Source organism: Carassius carassius, chromosome 6, assembly GCF_963082965.1.
Source record: "Carassius carassius chromosome 6, fCarCar2.1, whole genome shotgun sequence".
Classification (NCBI taxonomy): domain Eukaryota; kingdom Metazoa; phylum Chordata; class Actinopteri; order Cypriniformes; family Cyprinidae; genus Carassius; species Carassius carassius.
The window spans coordinates 10,344,653-10,365,574 of NC_081760.1; the positions used below are offsets into that span (position 1 = coordinate 10,344,653).

Below are 20,922 nucleotides of genomic sequence, written 5' to 3' on the forward strand. Positions count from 1 at the left end.
AAATAATTAATAATTATTTTATTCTTTATTGCAATGTTTATTTTTGATGTATTATTATCATAATTATTTTTTATTATTCATATTTAAAGATAGATAGATAGATAGATTAAAATGCATTAAAATGTATTGTATATATACAGTACAGACCAAATGTTTGGACACACCTTCTCATTCAAAGAGTTGTCTTTATTTTCATGACTATGAAAATCGTACAGTCACACTGAAGGCATCAAAACTATGAATTAACACATGTGGAATTATATATGGAATTATATACAATAAAAAAAGTGTGAAACAACTGAAAATATGTCATATTCTAGGTTCTTCAAAGTAGCCACCTTTGCTTTGATTACTGCTTTGCACACTCTTGGCATTCTCTTGGTGAGCTTCAAGAGGTAGTCACCTGAAATGATTTTCACTTCACAGGTGTGCCCTGTCAGGTTTAATAAGTGTTTCTTGCCTTATAAATGGGGTTGGGACCATCAGTTGTGTTGTGCAGAAGTCAGGTGGATACACAGCTGATAGTCCTACTGAATAGACTGTTAGAATTTGTATTATGGCAAGAAAAAAGCAGCTAAGTACAGGAAAACGAGTGGCCATCATTACTTTAAGAAATGAAGGTCAGTCAGTCTGAAAAATTGGGAAAACTTTGAAAGTGTCCCCAAGTGCAGTCACAAAAACCATCAAGCGCTACAAAGAAACTGGCTCACATGCGGACCGCCCCAGGAAAGGAAGACCAAGAGTCACCTCTGCTGCGGAGGATAAGTTCATCCGAGTCACCAGCCTCAGAAATCACAGGTTAACAGCAGCTCAGATTAGAGACCAGGTCAATGGTACACCGAGTTCTAGCAGCAGACACATCTCTAGAACAACTGTTAAGAGGAGACTGTGTGAATCAGGCCTTCATGGTAGAATATCTGCTAGGAAACCACTGCTAAAGAAAGGCAACAAGCAGAAGAGACTTGTTTGGGCTAAAGAACACAAGGAATGGACATTAGACCAGTGGAAATCTGTGCTTTGGTCTGATGAGTCCAAATTTGAGATCTTTGGTTCCAACCACCGTGTCTTTGTGTGACGCAGAAAAGGTGAACGGATGGACTCTACATGCCTGGTTCCCACCGTGAAGCATGGAGGAGGAGGTGTGATGGTGTGGGGGTGCTTTGCTGGTGGCACTGTTGGGGATTTATTCAAAATTGAAGGCATACAGAACCAGCATGGCTACCACAGCATCTTGCAGCGGCATGCTATTCCATCCGGTTTGCGTTTAGTTGGACCATCATTTATTTTTCAACAGGACAATGACCCCAAACACACCTCCAGGCTGTGTAAGGGCTATTTGACCAAGAAGGAGAGTGATGGGGTGCTGCGCCAGATGACCTGGCCTCCACAGTCACCGGACCTGAACCCAATCGAGATGGTTTAGGGGTGAGCTGGACCGCAGAGTGAAGGCAAAAGGACCAACAAGTGCTAAGCATCTCTCGGGGAACTCCTTCAAGACTGTTGGAAGACCATTTCAGGTGACTACCTCTTGAAGCTCATCAAGAGAATGCCAAGAGTGTGCAAAGCAGTAATCAAAGCAAAAGGTGGCTACTTTGAAGAACCTAGAATATTACATATTTTCAGTTGTTTCACACTTTTTTGTTATGTATATAATTCCATATATAATTCCACATGTGTTAATTCATAGTTTTGATGCCTTCAGTGTGAATCTACAATTTTCATAGTCATGAAAATAAAGAAAACTCTTTGAATGAGAAGGTGTGTCCAAACTTTTGGTCTGTACTGTATATATATGTATGTGTATATAATATAATTTTATTATTTTTATTATTAATACTTATGTTCTTAATAGTTAATATTTATTTAAATGTTCATAATACAATGAAAATAAAAGTTTAATATTATTAATTATAATATGACTTTTTATTGTCTTATTCAATGTGCAGAAAAGTAAAAACTGTTGGGAAAAGCTGATGAAAGTTTGATGACAACTCATAATATTCTCCAGATTTACTAAATAAATGAGGTAGCATCACACAGGAAGTTACCTGTCTCTCCTTCTGTTACTGCGGCAACCTGTGCTGCATCAGCTGACCTCCTCACTTCATTGGTTAATTCCATCCCTTCAGCCTGTGATGAGTTCCCTGATGCTTGCAGACTCTGCCTCCTGTGCCAGATTTTGGCATCTTCCTCCCCCTCATTGGCTGCCTCACTGGAGTTCCCCTTCTCCGACTGCTTAACTGCTGTGGCTCCGCCCCCTTCACCAGCTGCATTGTTGACAGACGCTGAGGACTCTGTGACTGTAGCGACCTCTGAGGATCCTTCTTCCCCAGTGATCGCCTTGGGTGCAACTCCTTCCTCATCCTGTAAGAAAAGTATTAGGTGAAATGATGCAAAGGAAGAACTACATAATATAAATTGGGAAAATGATGATGACGATGATGATGATCATCACAAGAAACTGCTCAAGTGATTTAACACGCATGAGGTGTGCTATGAAATGTAAAATAAATTATGAGTTTGTCATAAAATATGATAAAACATTTTAGTCAATAATTTAACTTGGTTTTAATAAGGTACTAATACTTCAATAATACTAATACTTCAGTTAACACTTCATGATTAACCATACTTTAGCCATATATGAGAGAGAGACAAATATTATCAGTAAACAATTAATTCACAAAATTAATGTCAAAAAATATATATAAAAAATATTTTCGGGGAAAAAAATACATTTTTTGTAAAAAACAAATAACCATTAACAATTTAAAACGTTAATGAAAACATATTTACATAACAGGTCATAAAATGGGTATTAAAAGTCCATAAAAATTACAAAATACAAAATAATTACAAATTATAATTGTATTAAAATTTTATTTTTACTACACACACACATGCCCACCCACACACACACACACACACACATATATATATAACCTGCATGGAAAATAGGCTGATAAAACGTATTCCCATAACAGGTAAAAAAAAAAAAAAAAAAAAAAAAAAGGTGGTAAGCCAATCCCTACAGACCTGTATTTTGGGAGCTGATTGCTGAGTGCTGCCGGTGCTCTGGGGCGAGTCTCCAGAGGCAGCAGCTCCATCCTGACCATCCTCAGCACCTCCATTTTGGCTCTTTGTGGTGCCACTGCTCAACCCTAATGCTGTGGCCACCGTATCTGTGGCGCTGCTCGCTGCTTCTGCTTCAAGCCTCTCTTTCACGGGACACTCCCCTTTGTCCTGTTCAGAGGAGGTGTGTCCATCAGGCCGATGAGCGCCATTGGTCAATGTCATATCCCTGGAGGCGTGTCCTTCCTCATCTTCATCAGAATCTATATGTAACATAGCATTGAGCCGCGTGTCCGTGGGGAAACTTGAGCGTAGTTTAGGGGAGGCGGCCCCAAGCGGTCTGTCTCCGGGGCCTTTAGGGGCTTCAATAGCATCCAGGTAGTCGTTAAGCAAGGCCTGCCGATGAGTGTGGCCCGGGGTTCCTTCAATAGACTCTGGAGCTCCATCTCTCAAGAGCTGACCCTCATTAGGGTCCATCATGCACTCGTCAGTCCTAAAGGCGTCACCTTGCAGGGACCCTTCAGAGCCGGTGGGCGAGGGGCCCCTGGCAATGCAGGATGAAGGATGCAAAACATCCTCATCATCTGATGGGCTCCCAGGATCTCCGTTCATTGAGGAGGCTCCCAGCAGTGATCCCATGGCATCTACAAAAGCATAATACTTTTATTCAGCAAGGATACATTAAATTGATGAACACAGACAGTGAAGACATTTAAAATGTTACAAAATATATCTGTTTTTGAAATTTCTGTTCACCAAAGAACTCTGAAAAATGCTATTTTGAGGCATGGCTTGAAGGGGACCCATTAAAAACCCCTTAAATTAATAAATATATATTTCGACCAAGTAATATACTTTATTAGGCTGGTTATAAGTTACAAGAATTACATTAATGGTAGTTCAACAATTCTGAACATGGCTCATTAAATGGCTGAACATGGCTCATTTATTGTAAAAATAAGAATACTGTACGTTTTACTGTAAGCAAACTGTAATCCGTACCTTCATGTCCGTTGGAGGTGATCTCCGCCCTGAAGAGAAGCTGTCCGCTCACATGTTCTGTCGGTAGACGACGTGAAAGGGTGTAGCTCACATGTTGATCCCTTTTTTCATATAATAAATTTTTGTCAATGAAAATATGACCACATACAGTATGTACCGCTAAATGTAACATCTTCGGATGCAAAAAAGTTATGTTTAGATAAACATCTGTAGACAGAAATTAACAGCAGGTGTTACTGATGATACTGATAGGTGATACTGACCCGGCTGTATGTCTCTCCAGCAGTCTCTGCACCGGTATTGTCAGCTGACCTAAAAAGCGTTTGATGATTGGGCGACTTTTAGCGAATTTGTCCTTCACCTCAATTTCCAAAACATCTGTCATCAGAGCAACAAAAGTGTAATTCTGTAGGAGAAAAAAGAAAAGAAGTATGAAAATGAAGGTTTACAGTTATGTTTCTGTGCAGTGGAGGTAAAATAATATTCAATCCTACAATATCAGTCTCATTTATGGTTACAGAACTTTACTCTTATTTACTTTAAATACAACATTTATATATGTACCATGGTAGTATTCTTAAAAATACCCTGGAGTACCATGTAAATACATGGTATTATTCAATAAGTTATATATATATAAAAGAAAAATACATTTAGGAAATGTTACCAACTTAATTTAACCAACAGTAATTTCTGAAGAAATCTGAAGGGAACAATGCATTTACTGAAAACTTCTCGTTTCAGAGTCACCCCTGTTTGATTACATCCCATTAACTTTTCAGCTCCTCACAGTGGACTGACAGCAGGGACGTCACCCTGCAGCCGAGGTTAAGCGCTGAAGAAGTGAACGCAAACAGCACACATCATTATCTGGCCCAGTCTGGGATCACATATGAATAGAAATTACCTCTCCGTGCCACACAGGGTTAGTCGTGTTTGATATGATGGAGGTCCGTCTCTCCTGGCCGTGGTGGGTGAATGTAGGGAAGCCTTGCCTCTTACCAGGGTGAATGCTCATCTTCAGATAGGGGTCCGGATTAAAAAACATACCCTTCTTCAGACCCTGAGCCCTGATGTCTGCAATATAAACACACACAATGTGATCTATCTATCTATCTATCTATCTATCTATCTATCTATCTATCTATCTATCTATCTATCTATCTATCTATCTATCTATCTATCTATCAATCAATCAATCAATCAATCAATCAATCAATCAATCAATCAATCTATCTATCTATCTATCTATCTATCTATCTATCTATCTATCTATCTATCTTTCTTTCTTTCTTTCTATGTGCACTAGCTGCTCATAGCCACAAGAGGGCAGATATATAGAAGAGCTTTAATTAAAAAGACAACACATTGCTTTATATGTGAGATTTAAGGTAGGATAAGACACATTTTAAATCATTGTAAATTAGTCTATAATATTGAATACATTGAGCCAAATTAACTATATTACTTGGTGCATGAATTGTTTTTTGTTAGTTAAAAAAGGTTATTATTTATTGACCATTAGTGTTGTTATAATGTATCCATTGTTGGTGTTTTTTTAACAGCAAAGATATCATGCAATATCAGTATAAAGATCAATATATCAATATAAAGATGGTTTTACCATGGTTAAGGATGGATTGGGTGGGAAAATCATAGTGCTGCCTCTCAATTTATATATACGTAAATCAGTTTCATTAAGAAATCTTCAGTCTCTTTTACTAAAGTGAGAGTAGATGTTGTAAATACCAAGCATTGTTACCTGACAGAGTAAAGCTGACCAATTTCCTGCAGTGTTCTGTGACAGACTGTCCATCCATCTGCCCCTCCGCCCCGACCTGTAGAACACACAATAACACACTATTACACAACATCACACAGAGAAATACAGCAGTGTTATTTCAGGATCACTGAGAAACTGTAAACTATTACAGCTTTTATTCCTATTTTAAATTTGATTTTATTTGCTTTTTTTTTCTTTGTTTTAGTAATTTTGTTGTTTTTCCCAGTTTTATTATTTTTTTATTGTATTATGTTGCTTTATCAAATATATATATATATATATATATATATATATATATATATATATATATATATAAATGTATTTAAGTTAATGCCTATTTTATTGGTTTTAGTTATTTATTTTATTGGCCTGGTTTTAGTTTTTTGTTTGTGGTTTACAATGCCCAGAGAAGCCCAGACCTGTATTAATATTTGAAATCATATCAAATAGTTTCTGCAATAGTGATTACAATAAAACTGTGTTAATCTGGCATTAACCCCTATTTCAATGCAAAGAAGAGATCTCATGTATTTAAAAATGATTTCGCATATTTATTCAATTTAATACATTACAGCTGCATTTTGGTTGAAACTATGTAATATATTAGCAAGAGAGGGGTTCAGGATCATTGTCATGAATATTTAAATAGCATTATAATGTTCCTGCTCATTGATGTGGCAGTGTGTGATTTATGATTAGAGACTCTTGTTCAGCTGCAGAGCCCCAGCTTGACGGCTTCTGAATGATGGTGAGACTGAGATATTATAATTTCCATATGTTAACCATTGCACATGAAACTCTCACTTAAGTCAGTTGTTTGGGGTGTGTTTTCGCTCAAAACGTGTTCTGCATCGATCCAAACCATACAAAGTAGCAACATTAATTTTACCTAAACATCAATTTTCAAAATACAAGTTAAAAAATCAGATCATAGAAAATATCTCCATCTCATGAGCTCATAAGTTCATCTCATGCTCTATTTGCTTGAGGAGTCACAGATCCTCATTTCAGCACGCCTCAGATCACAGTCACATGATCTGACATATTCAATCACTTCCATAGGACAAAAATAAGCTCAGTTCAAAACAGTAGTTCAAACAGTAATAGTAATGTTTTGCGAGTGAATCGGTCCATTAACTTAGGGGTTTAAATTCAGGCTCATGTCACAGAGGGTGGAACGTGCCCTTTGCACTAGTTCTGTGGCGTTGTGTCGGAAGCCAGGCACTAAGCATATCAAAGAGCTCTCTCTACTTCCTGTGCATTCCCTGCATGCCTGCGAACATGATATGTCTCTGTGGAGTTTAGTCAACTCCAGTGCCTGATAAAGCACATAAAGCAGACCTCTGCTTGCAGACACGCACTTGTGCACCATTTCGAAGCATTATAAAATAACCAACATCAACAAACATCAAATTATTATTATTTTAATTTTTACTTTTAATTGTCTTAAATGCTGGTTAGGCTAGTACATTACTTGGAATTAAATTACACCTCCATTGTTTGGAAATAAATTAATATTAAATTCATCAAAAGTGACAGTAAAGTCATTTATAATATTACAAAAGATCAAATAAATGCTGTTCTTTTGAACTTTAATTATCAAAGAAAAATAAATAAAACAGTATCAGCATTAAGCGTCTCAGCTGTTTTTAACGTTGTTAATAATAATAAATGTCTCTTTAGCAACAAATCAACATATAAAAAATTCAGCTTTGCTATTAGAGAAAAAACTATATTTAAAAATATATTCAAGTAGTAAACAGTTATAGTAATAATATTTAACAATATCACCTTTTTCTTGCATTTTTTTTCTATAAGTGCAGCCTCGATGAGCATAATAGACTTTCAGAAGCATTAAAAATCTTACATCCCCCAAACTTTTGAACTGCAGTGTAAATAAATCAACATAAATTCTATTTAAAACACAAAATGTGTAAAAATGCTATTTAAATATCACATTTAAAATGATATATCAAAGTATTATTAGCTGTTACATTTAACTACGCATATTTTTTAAACATGTATATTTATTAGTCAATATGAAAAGTTATGTATTTACATTTTTTTTTATTAATAAACTGATAATTGATTTGTAAGGGGAACTCCATACTTTCTGTGCTACTACAAAATAATTATACCCCCCCCCCCTTTTCATTTTTTTGTTGTGGTGATAGGAGAGGAATAGAATTAGGAAATATTACAAACATGATTTCATGAAAAAATTAACATGAAAGAAAAATCTACAATTTTTTCTACAACATGCCATTTTCATGAAAGATGCTTTCATGTTTCTCATGTGACTCAGTCACTTTTAAAATGCATTATGAGTAAAAATACTCCTTTTGAGCAAAAAATGGTGACCGGTCATCAAAAGTAATTTTGCAGCATCATCTGATGCCAACAAATCAGAGTTTTAAATCCTAATACTTTAAAGTCAAATACGTAACACAGACACACACACTTACTGTAACTCCAGGGTTCTTGACAGTAATGCAGGGTGTTATGGCCCTCAACGCTCCACTCACTCCATGGTAATATTTGAAACAGATTTTGGTCTCCGCTGTGAAATATAAACATAGGATCATGTTTCTAAGAGCTCAAGTATTTGAAATATAAACAGCACATCCAGTATCTCCATTATTATTATTCTCACATTATAACAAATTTGATCACTGTTTAAATCTCAGACAGCACGCTGATCCATAATCTATAATCCACACAAAAATGGCAAAGCTTTCTCAAAAGGACAAGCTGAAATCTGTTTGGCTGGCTTCATGTAATTCTCAGGAATCAATATGCACAGGATTTATCAGTCTGCTGAGAAACAAAGTGGTGTATACAAGTTCCAAGGCTGCTACACTGAAAAATTGGAAACTATTTTGACTCAGTTTTGAGGTTGAATTGAACATTCAATTGTAAAGTAGAAAATGTAAAATAGTGTTTTCTTGTCAAACTTGTTTACAACTTTGAAAAAATATTTTTTTACAGTGTACACTGAGCATTTCAAACAAGAAATAAGAAATTAGATTCAAGGCATCTAATCCTTAATATATTCAAAAGTTTTTTAAACACATTTAGTAATAAGTGCATATGTTATCGGTGATCACAACTATTTTGCTTAAATTTGCATCTGATTTCAGCTTTACTTGTTCTTGAACAATACAAAAAATACAACACAATACAATAGAAATCTATATTGCAGAGTTACAGGACAAGCTTGTCTGACCAACATGTAAAGCATTCTAGCATTGTTTGTTTTGTTTTTACATACTGTAAAGAGGCAGATTAACATTAACAGATTTGCATGAAAAAAATTATTCTAAATAATTAATTAATTATAAATAATTATTCTAATTATTATAAAGATTTCACATAATATGTTCTTTTACTGTTGGATATCTAGTAAGTTTTTCGGCAAAACTCAAGGCTGCATTTATTTGATTAAAAAAATATAATAAAAGCAGGAATACTGTAGTATTACTATTTAAAACAACTGTTTTCGATTTTAATATAAAAAAAAAAATACAATTTATCCCTGTGATGAAAATGTTAAAATTTTCAGCATCATTACTCCAGTATTCAGTATCACACGATGCTTCAGAAATCATTTTTAATATGCCAAATATTATATTTGTTACTGACTCCAAACTTTCGAATGGTAGTGTACCAAACATTTGACACCAATAACCTTGCAAACTTAGTCAAACCCATTTTTCAACAAAAGCCCAGATCCTTGAAAAAGGAAGTGCATATGATTTTCAAAACTCTCGCTTACGTTCCATAAAGTACGGTCCGGGCTCCAACCTCCAGACGATCTGTCCCCTCTGAGTGCCGTTCACCCCGCGGTTCTTCGAATCCCAAACGTTAGCGAGACACGTCTCATCTGGGTCGGGAAATATCATGTAAATATTTGACATTCATAAATATGACTAAGAAGAAAGGCCTCCACCAGGAGTCAATAGATCTCATAATAAACGCACAGCTGTGAAAAAACATAGGGTGGCTGATCGATTGTGCCACACCTCAGGCCTGTTCTCTCAAGGGCTTAAAGTCTTTTCTAAGGGTCTTAAGAACAAACAAATGGTAAAGGGTTTGTCTTGAAGGTAATGGACCTTAGTTGTTTAAGTGCTCAACTCAACATGCCCCTGATCATACAAACAACCAGCTTCCATCTGATTGGGTCTTTAAAAAATCCTATTTCATACAAAAAAACAGAAACAAAGCTCAGTACAGTCGTGCATGCATAATAAATATAGAATAGTCAAACACAAATGCACCATAAATGTATTGGTAATGTTATGCATGGAGTGGCATATAAATGTTACATTTATTATATTAATTGTAAATAAATAATAATACCAATATAGCCAGTAAAATTAAGATATGAAAAATTTAAGCGAGTTAGCACTTTAATCGACAATTTACGAGGTACAAACTAGCTCAAGCTGTGATGCTCTTTCTGCTAGCCAGTTTTCTGTTATCATACAGAAGTACAGTACTGGTCAAAAGTTGGAAACATTACTATTTTAATGTTTTAAACATTGCATATATTTTGCTCATCAAGCTTTCATTTATTTGATCAAAAATACAGAACAAAACAGTAATATTGCACAGTATTACTGGTATTACAATGTAAAATAATGGTTTTCTGGTTTAATATACTTTAAAATATAATGTTTTCCTGTGATGCAAAGTTGAATTTTAAACATCATTACTCCAGTCTTCAGTGTCACATGATTCTTCAGAAATCATACGCTTTACAATCAATTTTAAAAACATTTGTGACTACCTTTTTTTCAGGATTCTTTGATGAATAACGAGTTAAAAAAAAACAGCATTTATTGAAAATAGAAATCTTTTTTAACAATACACTACCGTTCAAAAGTGTGGGGTTAGTATTTTTTTTAAATAAATCAATACTTTTATTCAACAAGGATGTGTTAAATTAATAAAAAAAAGTAATAGTAAAGACTTATATTGTTAGAAAAGATTTCTATTTTGAACGAATAAACACTATTCACAAGTTTTCCTTCATCCATAAATCCTGAAAAAAGCATCACAGACCCCCCCCCAAACAAAAAAAAAATTAATTTGTACTAGTTTGCATGCATGTGAGCTATGGCTGAACAATTAATAAAAATTTTAATCGCGATTACAATTATGGATGCCACAATCACGTAATCGTTCAAAACGCCAATTAATCATTCAAAGTCCACTTATGTTATTCTGTGTGCTTAAGATGCGTTTTTTCTTTCTACATGTTATCTTAAGGATTTTTCCCATTATTTTAATTTAAGTTCCTCTCCAGGAACTCGAGCTGTGTCGAAAGCGCTTTGGGGAACGCGTCCAGCGTGCGCGACTCTGAATATCGTGTGTAATCAGTCCAATGGAAGAGCGTGACGTCACCAATGGGTTGACGTAAGCGACCAGGAAGCTATAAAAGCACGTGCCACGCAGCTGGCATCAGCTTCGAGTCTTTCAGCAAGCGCTCTGTATGTGAATGTCATTTTGTCCGTCTTGTGAGTCTTATTTACTGTTGTATGTCCAGTTAAAGAGCTCCTAGACATGCCAAAAAGCAAGGCTAAAGTTAAGCACTCTGTTGGCGATTCCAAATCGCGTTTTAGGTCGTGTGTTCCTCCCTGCCCGAGATATATAATGGGTGGGGATACACACAGCCTAATCCCTAGAGTCGGAAGATCCCTAATCCCTAGAGTCTACATCCCCTCGTCTGATTATTATGGAAATGTTGTGTGGATGGGAGAGCACGGTTATAGAGCGATGCCCCGGGTGGAACAGAGCATCGGTCTCAGTATCCTCCGCCCGTGCGCGTAGCGGGGCTGGGACGCTCGCCACCCCTGCGGGGGTCTCTTACACCAGAAGTCAGTCTCGAGAGACTGATTACCTTAGTAGATTATTTAGCAGCATGGAAGCTACTGCCAAATGTATCTCGTTGGGTCCTGCACATAGTAGAAAAAGGCTACCGCATTCAGTTTGGCTCCGCGCCACCTATATTCAACGGGGTCGTTCACACGATAGTGGGCCCCAGGCAGGGTCTGGTTATGGAACAGGAGGTGAAAACCCTATTAGAGAAGGAGGCCATCGAGGTTGTCCCTCCTCAGGACAGGGAGTCCGGATTTTACAGCCGGTATTTCATAGTTCCAAAGAAGGATGGGGGGCTGCGTCCGATTATAGACTTGAGGGTCTTAAATCGTTCAGTTATGAGACTGAAGTTCAGAATGCTCACAATCAAGCATGTTGTAGCTCAGATCAGGTCCGAGGACTGGTTTGTCACAATAGATCTCAAAGACGCATATTTTCACATCTCCATCCTTCCACAACACAGGAAGTTTCTGAGGTTCGCTTTCGGGGGTGAAGCCTACCAATATCGAGTACTTCCCTTTGGCCTTGCACTCTCACCCCTTGTAGATGCGGCTCTGGTCCCCCTGTGCATGCAGCATGCAGGGCATCCGCATTCTCAACTATATCGACGATTGGTTGATTTTAGCTCAGTCAGAGCAGGTTGCGGCTCGGCGTCGAGATGTCGTTCTCACACATATGGGGGAGCTGGGTTTGAGACTGCACGTCAAGAAGAGTGTACTTTCTCCGGTTCAGAGAACCACCTATCTAGGCGTAGTATGGGATTCGACCGCGATGCAGGCACGATTGTCCCCTGCTCGTATCGAGTCGATCATCATCTCAGTCAAGAGAGTCAGAGAAGGCCAGTCACTCACTGTCAAACAATTTCAGAGATTGTTGGGTCTGATGGCAGCTGTGTCCAACGTGATACCTCTTGGCCTGCTGTACATGAGACCCCTACAGTGGTGGCTCAAGACCAAGGGATTTTCCCCGAGGGGCAATCCACTTCGCACTATCAAGGTCACGCGGCGCTGCCTCCGTGCCTTAGACATGTGGAAGAAACCTTGGTTCTTGAATCAGGGCCCGGTGCTGGGAGCTCCTTGTCGCCGTGTCACACTAGCGACGGATGCATCTCTCACCGGCTGGGGTGCAGTCATGAGTGGCCACCCTGCCCGTGGTCTGTGGAGCGACCGCCATCTAACATGGCATATCAATTGTCTAGAAATGCTAGCAGTTTATCGTGCACTGAAGCACTTCCTCCCAGACCTTAGGGGTCACCATGTGTTGGTGCGCACCGACAACACATCTGTGGTCTCTTACATCAACCACCAGGGAGCCCTGCGTTCGCGCCCTTTGTACAAGCTGGCGCACCAGATCCTGGTGTGGTCCCAGAGCAAACTCCTCTCATTAAGAGCAGTAGATATTCCTGGGAAGTTAAATATGGGGTCAAGCATTCTGTCGAGGCAGGGGCCGAGGCCCGGGGAATGGAGACTTCACCCACAGGTGGTGGAGCAGATATGGAGAGTATTTGGCAGGGCTCAAGTAGACCTTTTTGCGACTCAAGAGACATCACAATGTCCCCTTTGGTTCTCTCTAGTTCATCCAGCTCCCCTGGGACTGGACGCTATGGTACAGACCTGGCAGAGGCTTCATCTGTACGCTTTTCCCCCTATTGCTCTGCTCCCGGGAGTTCTGGCGAGAGTACGCCGGGACGGGGCCCGTCTGCTATTAGTAGCCCCATCCTGGCCGGGCCGAGTATGGTTTTCAGATCTAGTCTCGCTCCTCGACGGCTCTCCGTGGGAGACACCGATCAGGACAGACCTACTCTTGCAGGCGCAGGGCATGATAATTCACCCTCACCCGGAGTTGTGGAAGCTGTAGGTGTGGCCCCTGAGGGGGCAAAACTGTTAGCGGCTGGTCTCTCAACTGAGGTTGTTGAGACCCTTCTCCATTCCAGAGCTCCCTCAACGAGGAAACTGTACGCCCTGAGGTGGAAACTCTTCACCTCATGGTGCAGAGACCGCCAGTTAGACCCAGCAAACTGCCCAGTTGGTACAGTTCTGCAGTTTCTACAGGCTAGGCTCTCTGCAGGGTTGACCCACTCCACGCTGAAGGTCTACGTGGCGGCTATTGCGGCCTACCACGCCCTTCTCGACGGCCAGTCTCTGGGAAGACACCCCCTAGTTACACATTTCCTCTGCGATGCACTGAGGCTGAGACCTCCAGTACGGTCCCGTATTCCCCCTTGGGACCTGGTTGTGGTGCTAGAGGCAATGTGCAAACCCCCGTTTGAACCTATCCAAGATATCTCAGACAGACATCTCACACTTAAAACCTCCTTTCTGTTGGCTATTACCTCTCTGCGGAGAGTGGGAGATCTTCAGGCCCTCTCTGTGGCCCCTACTTATCTTGAGTTTGCACCGGGCATGACCAAAGCGTTCATATACCCTCGAGCGGGATATGTTCCTAAGGTTCCCTCTGTTACACCACGACCTGTAGTGCTGCAGGCCTTCTGTCCTCCTCCCTTTCAGGAGCCTGACCAGGCGAAGCTAAATTGTATGTGTCCAGTTCGAGCGCTGGACGCATACGTCCACAGAGCTGCCCTGTGGAGAAAAACTGACTAATTGCTTGTGTGCTACGGTCCCCCCAAGAGGGGTTCTCCTGCTTCTAAGCAGACTATTAGTCGTTGGATAGTCGAGGCTATCAACGTCACCTACGAGTCCTCTGGTCGTCCCCCGCTGTCGGGAGCCAAGGCTCACTCTACTCGGGGTATGGCAGCCTCCCATGCTGGACATCTGCAATGCTGCGGGGTGGTCCACGCCCTCTACATTCGTTAAGTTATATGGCCTAGATATGCCAGTCCCTCCAGTATCTACGTTTGTATATGATAGTTTTATAAATTTCCCCAAATTTCTAATGAATGCCCATAAATTCCTATAAACTCCTGGTAAGTTTCAACTTTTGAATATTTCCAAAATTACGAAGTTCCCATGGAAAGTTTTTGTAAAATTTCCGGAAATTTACCAGACATTTTTCGCCCCTTTGCAACCCACAGGACACACTGTGGGAGAACTGAGTCCTTGACATTAGCCTCAATTTCCAGCCTGAGCCTGTATGATCAATACAGCCACAGAAACCAGAGACCTAATGACCCACTACTGATTATCCTCCTGTGACACAATCTATTTCTCCTTTTCCCCCTTTGATGTAGCACAAACAGTGTCTGAAAAAAAGAGTGAATAACCTTTGATGACAAAACGAATTAATCAATTCTACCCATTTCAGGGAGAATTAGGCCTTGTTTGGACAGGCGCCAAAAAGGTGGTCAAATATCAGTTTTTGTAGTCTGACCTTCCTACAAATATATCTACCTACCTAAATAAATAAATTAAATTAAATAAATGCATTCTTAAGACTGTTGTATATGGTTTGAAATTTTTGGAACATTGGAACAAACATTTTTGGAAAATTGGTTCAGATTTGATATGAAGTAGTTTATTCAGCATATGGCATGCTTTTAACATCAGATATACCAGATGGACCACTCCATCTGAACAAACAGATCGCATTTCAGGACTTGCAAAATTACATTCCAGACAGTATATCCTAAGGACTCAATGTGAAAAGTGAATCCGAATTGAGTGCAGTGTGAAAACATCCTTAGAGACATAGGGCTGGAAAAAATGCAAGAAGATGGGAGTGAACCTCTTTTAACTTGAGCACCGTGTTTTTAGACTGCCGTTTCATGCATGAGATGCTTCAAGAGACGTGAGTGCAACAGTCCAACAATTCACGGAAAACAATGGAAAAGCAGTGCAATCGAATAAAAAAAAGAAAAAAAAAAGATTAAAAAATGATATTTCAAGTTTGCATAATGGTGACAGACTGAAAGCTGCATTTAAAAAATATATGTATTATATATTATAGTTAATAATAGTCTACTTGTGCTATAGTTCTAGTTCTATAGTTTTAGTTCATGCATTTTTTCTGCAAAAATATCAAACAAGTGATTTGTTTACATCATGTTGACAATTGGGGTGTCGCGATATACCGGTATTGACGATATACTCAATACTCAATTGATATTGTGTTAATTTAGTGTGTGACGATATACCGGTGTTAGTGATAACCATAATATTTCAAATGAACAGTTCTCTTATGATAACACCACATTTAAATCAGAGATGGGACCAAGTCACACATGTGCAAGTCTCAAGTAAGTCTCAAGTCTTAACCTTCAAGTCTCAAGTAAGTCCCAAGTATTTTTTTCTCGGGCAAGTCAAGTCACAAGTTATGTCAAGTCAAGTCAAGTCAAGTCCTGTAGTAAGTCAAGTCAAGTCCAAGTCAAGTCACCTTATTATTGTAATTTTACCTGCAGAATCTGATCTTAATAAAGTTAAAGACAAGATATAAGTAACAGTAAATTAAAATAATTTGGATTTGCATTGTAAATACTCATGTTCAGTAAAATACATCATGGAATCAAACAAAATTGTAACTTCATAAAATTATTTATTTTTCACTTCTGCCAACAGAAATGTTTTACATTTTCAACATTGAGTCCATAAAACAAATAACAGCTAAACATCCAACAGACTCCTCTCTGAACACCCCCCCCCCTCTCTCTCTCTCAAACGATGTGACGTGACATGACATGACATTCGGCCAAGTATGGTGACCCATACTCAGAATTTGTGCTCAGCATTTAACCTATCCGAAGTGCACACACACAGAGCAGTGAACACACACACACACACACTATGAACACACACCCAGAGCAGTGGGCAGCCATTTATGCTGCGGCGCCCGGGGAGCAGTTGGGGGTTCGATGCCTTGCTCAAGGGCACCTAAGTCGTGGTATTGAAGGTGGAGAGAGAACTGTACATGCACTCCCCCCACCCACAATTCCTGCCGGCCCGAGACTCGAACTCACAACCCTTCGATTGCAAGTCCGACTCTCTAACCATTAGGCCACAACTTCCCCTCAAACACAGTTTACATACAACATTAAACTTTCTTACATTTCTCCTCTCTCTCTCTCTCAAGTTCAAGTTCAAGTTGCTTTATTGGCATGACATTTGAGTTACAGTATTGCCAAATTTAGCATTTAGATACAGAATAAAATATGATTACAATAAAATACAATAAAAATAGCAGCAGCAGATAATATTTCTAATATTAATAATAGTAATTATATAGAATTAAGAATATAAAATAAAACAGTTGAATACAATAAATGATCCCTTTCGTATGGTGTGTATGGTGTATATGGTGTATAAATATTTAGCAGCTATTGTGACTGCCGTCTCATTCTCTCCAAGTATATAGAGTAGTTTCTCCGAGTCATTTAGAGACAAGAATGAACGATTCAAAGCTTCAAACTGTGGGAAGAATGTTTCTCTTGTAGTGCTGTATTTGGGGCAGACAAGAAGGAAGTGTTTCTCATCCTCTGTTTGATTCAGCTCACAGTGTTTGCCTCTCTTCTCTCGGTAGCCAGGATCTTTTATGTCTACCAATCTCTATTTCCAAATCATGATCACTGAGTCGATATTTTGAAAGGATTTGTCTTTCTTTTAATTGCTTGAGTGATAAGTAATTTGCCAGTTTTGTGGTTCTGTTTAGGGCCGAATAACACTGGAGTTTGGTTTGGAGCTCAAATTCCTTTTTTCATTTTTCATCATAATTATACTTCAGCTTTTTGTCAATTAGTTTCTGAATGTTGGGGTTGTGATTGGAGTCAGACTCAGTTTGGGTTTCCTTCATCAGGTGAAGCACGAGTGTGTTTCTCTCTCTCTCTCTCTCTCTCTCACACACACACACACACACACACAATCTCTCTCTCTCAGAGTACATCCGTAAGTCATTACCTCTATTACAAGGTATTGCACTTGCAAAATATAAGATTCGAGAGTCTTGTCTGCAAGCCGAGCACGATGTTGCCTATCCCACCATGTATGCGCCACCTGTATGCGCGCTCATAATGGAAGCAACGCGGTCGCGACGCACACGCGGTGCGACACGCTCGATGCCTCAGGGGCGCAACTGCCCGAGCGCTTTGGAAACAATGAGAAAGCGGCGCGACTAGCGATTTCCACGCGTTTTTAGGCGCGAATTATTGACGACAAAAGCGATGACCCTCAGTACCCCTCAAGCTGAGATGTTGATGTGATATCTGATCTAAGTGGGCGTAGTCTGCGTAAGGTAGAGAGGGCATGACTGATGATGTCATGACATGACACTTTATTTCTTTGTTCAAATCTATTAACATTAAAAAATTTACAAAAATAAATAAATACAATTTTCTTTAACCCTCTCAGGCTCAAATCAAGTCTTAGTAACTTAGTAACTTTAGTAACCTTTAGTAAAGTTTTTAGTACTACATAAAATATGTATCTGGAGTAATAAGGTTTTTAGTTTTTAACTGTTGCAAATCAGCAACGCCTGCCTTGAGAGGGTTAAATACAGGGTTACTGAAATGCTAGCAGTTTATCGTGCACTGAAGCACTTCCTCCCAGACCTTAGGGGTCACCATGTGTTGGTGCGCACCGACAACACATCTGTGGTCTCTTACATCAACCACCAGGGAGCCCTGCGTTCGCGCCCTTTGTACAAGCTGGCGCACCAGATCCTGGTGTGGTCCCAGAGCAAACTCCTCTCATTAAGAGCAGTAGATATTCCTGGGAAGTTAAATATGGGGTCAAGCATTCTGTCGAGGCAGGGGCCGAGGCCCGGGGAATGGAGACTTCACCCACAGGTGGTGGAGCAGATATGGAGAGTATTTGGCAGGGCTCAAGTAGACCTTTTTGCGACTCAAGAGACATCACAATGTCCCCTTTGGTTCTCTCTAGTTCATCCAGCTCCCCTGGGACTGGACGCTATGGTACAGACCTGGCAGAGGCTTCATCTGTACGCTTTTCCCCCTATTGCTCTGCTCCCGGGAGTTCTGGCGAGAGTACGCCGGGACGGGGCCCGTCTGCTATTAGTAGCCCCATCCTGGCCGGGCCGAGTATGGTTTTCAGATCTAGTCTCGCTCCTCGACGGCTCTCCGTGGGAGACACCGATCAGGACAGACCTACTCTTGCAGGCGCAGGGCATGATAATTCACCCTCACCCGGAGTTGTGGAAGCTGTAGGTGTGGCCCCTGAGGGGGCAAAACTGTTAGCGGCTGGTCTCTCAACTGAGGTTGTTGAGACCCTTCTCCATTCCAGAGCTCCCTCAACGAGGAAACTGTACGCCCTGAGGTGGAAACTCTTCACCTCATGGTGCAGAGACCGCCAGTTAGACCCAGCAAACTGCCCAGTTGGTACAGTTCTGCAGTTTCTACAGGCTAGGCTCTCTGCAGGGTTGACCCACTCCACGCTGAAGGTCTACGTGGCGGCTATTGCGGCCTACCACGCCCTTCTCGACGGCCAGTCTCTGGGAAGACACCCCCTAGTTACACATTTCCTCTGCGATGCACTGAGGCTGAGACCTCCAGTACGGTCCCGTATTCCCCCTTGGGACCTGGTTGTGGTGCTAGAGGCAATGTGCAAACCCCCGTTTGAACCTATCCAAGATATCTCAGACAGACATCTCACACTTAAAACCTCCTTTCTGTTGGCTATTACCTCTCTGCGGAGAGTGGGAGATCTTCAGGCCCTCTCTGTGGCCCCTACTTATCTTGAGTTTGCACCGGGCATGACCAAAGCGTTCATATACCCTCAAGCGGGATATGTTCCTAAGGTTCCCTCTGTTACACCACGACCTGTAGTGCTGCAGGCCTTCTGTCCTCCTCCCTTTCAGGAGCCTGACCAGGCGAAGCTAAATTGTATGTGTCCAGTTCGAGCGCTGGACGCATACGTCCACAGAGCTGCCCTGTGGAGAAAAACTGACTAATTGCTTGTGTGCTACGGTCCCCCCAAGAGGGGTTCTCCTGCTTCTAAGCAGACTATTAGTCGTTGGATAGTCGAGGCTATCAACGTCACCTACGAGTCCTCTGGTCGTCCCCCGCTGTCGGGAGCCAAGGCTCACTCTACTCGGGGTATGGCAGCCTCCCATGCTGGACATCTGCAATGCTGCGGGGTGGTCCACGCCCTCTACATTCGTTAAGTTATATGGCCTAGATATGCCAGTCCCTCCAGTATCTACGTTTGTATATGATAGTTTTATAAATTTCCCCAAATTTCTAATGAATGCCCATAAATTCCTATAAACTCCTGGTAAGTTTCAACTTTTGAATATTTCCAAAATTACGAAGTTCCCATGGAAAGTTTTTGTAAAATTTCCGGAAATTTACCAGACATTTTTCGCCCCTTTGCAACCCACAGGACACACTGTGGGAGAACTGAGTCCTTGACATTAGCCTCAATTTCCAGCCTGAGCCTGTATGATCAATACAGCCACAGAAACCAGAGACCTAATGACCCACTACTGATTATCCTCCTGTGACACAATCTATTTCTCCTTTTCCCCCTTTGATGTAGCACAAACAGTGTCTGAAAAAAAGAGTGAATAACCTTTGATGACAAAACGAATTAATCAATTCTACCCATTTCAGGGAGAATTAGGCCTTGTTTGGACAGGCGCCAAAAAGGTGGTCAAATATCAGTTTTTGTAGTCTGACCTTCCTACAAATATATCTACCTACCTAAATAAATAAATTAAATTAAATAAATGCATTCTTAAGACTGTTGTATATGGTTTGAAATTTTTGGAACATTGGAACAAACATTTTTGGAAAATTGGTTCAGATTTGATATGAAGTAGTTTATTCAGCATATGGCATGCTTTTAACATCAGATATACCAGATGGACCACTCCATCTGAACAAACAGATCGCATTTCAGGACTTGCAAAATTACATTCCAGACAGTATATCCTAAGGACTCAATGTGAAAAGTGAATCCGAATTGAGTGCAGTGTGAAAACATCCTTAGAGACATAGGGCTGGAAAAAATGCAAGAAGATGGGAGTGAACCTCTTTTAACTTGAGCACCGTGTTTTTAGACTGCCGTTTCATGCATGAGATGCTTCAAGAGACGTGAGTGCAACAGTCCAACAATTCACGGAAAACAATGGAAAAGCAGTGCAATCGAATAAAAAAAAGAAAAAAAAAAGATTAAAAAATGATATTTCAAGTTTGCATAATGGTGACAGACTGAAAGCTGCATTTAAAAAATATATGTATTATATATTATAGTTAATAATAGTCTACTTGTGCTATAGTTCTA

The 20,922-nt window shown here is 40.1% G+C and overlaps 1 protein-coding gene across 1 annotated transcript in view; it reads right to left on the bottom strand.

The window, feature by feature from the left end:
* Positions 1–20,922, bottom strand: part of LOC132142371 (E3 ubiquitin-protein ligase HECW2-like) — a 53,236-nt gene that overhangs the window by 16,309 nt on the left and 16,005 nt on the right. Inside the window, exons 2-9 of the mRNA XM_059552180.1 lie at positions 9,633–9,740; positions 8,323–8,417; positions 5,837–5,912; positions 4,982–5,151; positions 4,338–4,480; positions 4,075–4,175; positions 3,037–3,716; positions 2,049–2,364 (exon numbers count right to left, since the gene is read on the bottom strand). Of these exons, the coding sequence (XP_059408163.1) occupies positions 2,049–2,364; positions 3,037–3,716; positions 4,075–4,175; positions 4,338–4,480; positions 4,982–5,151; positions 5,837–5,912; positions 8,323–8,417; positions 9,633–9,740 (1,689 nt within the window). The remainder of the gene's footprint in view (positions 1–2,048; positions 2,365–3,036; positions 3,717–4,074; positions 4,176–4,337; positions 4,481–4,981; positions 5,152–5,836; positions 5,913–8,322; positions 8,418–9,632; positions 9,741–20,922) is intronic.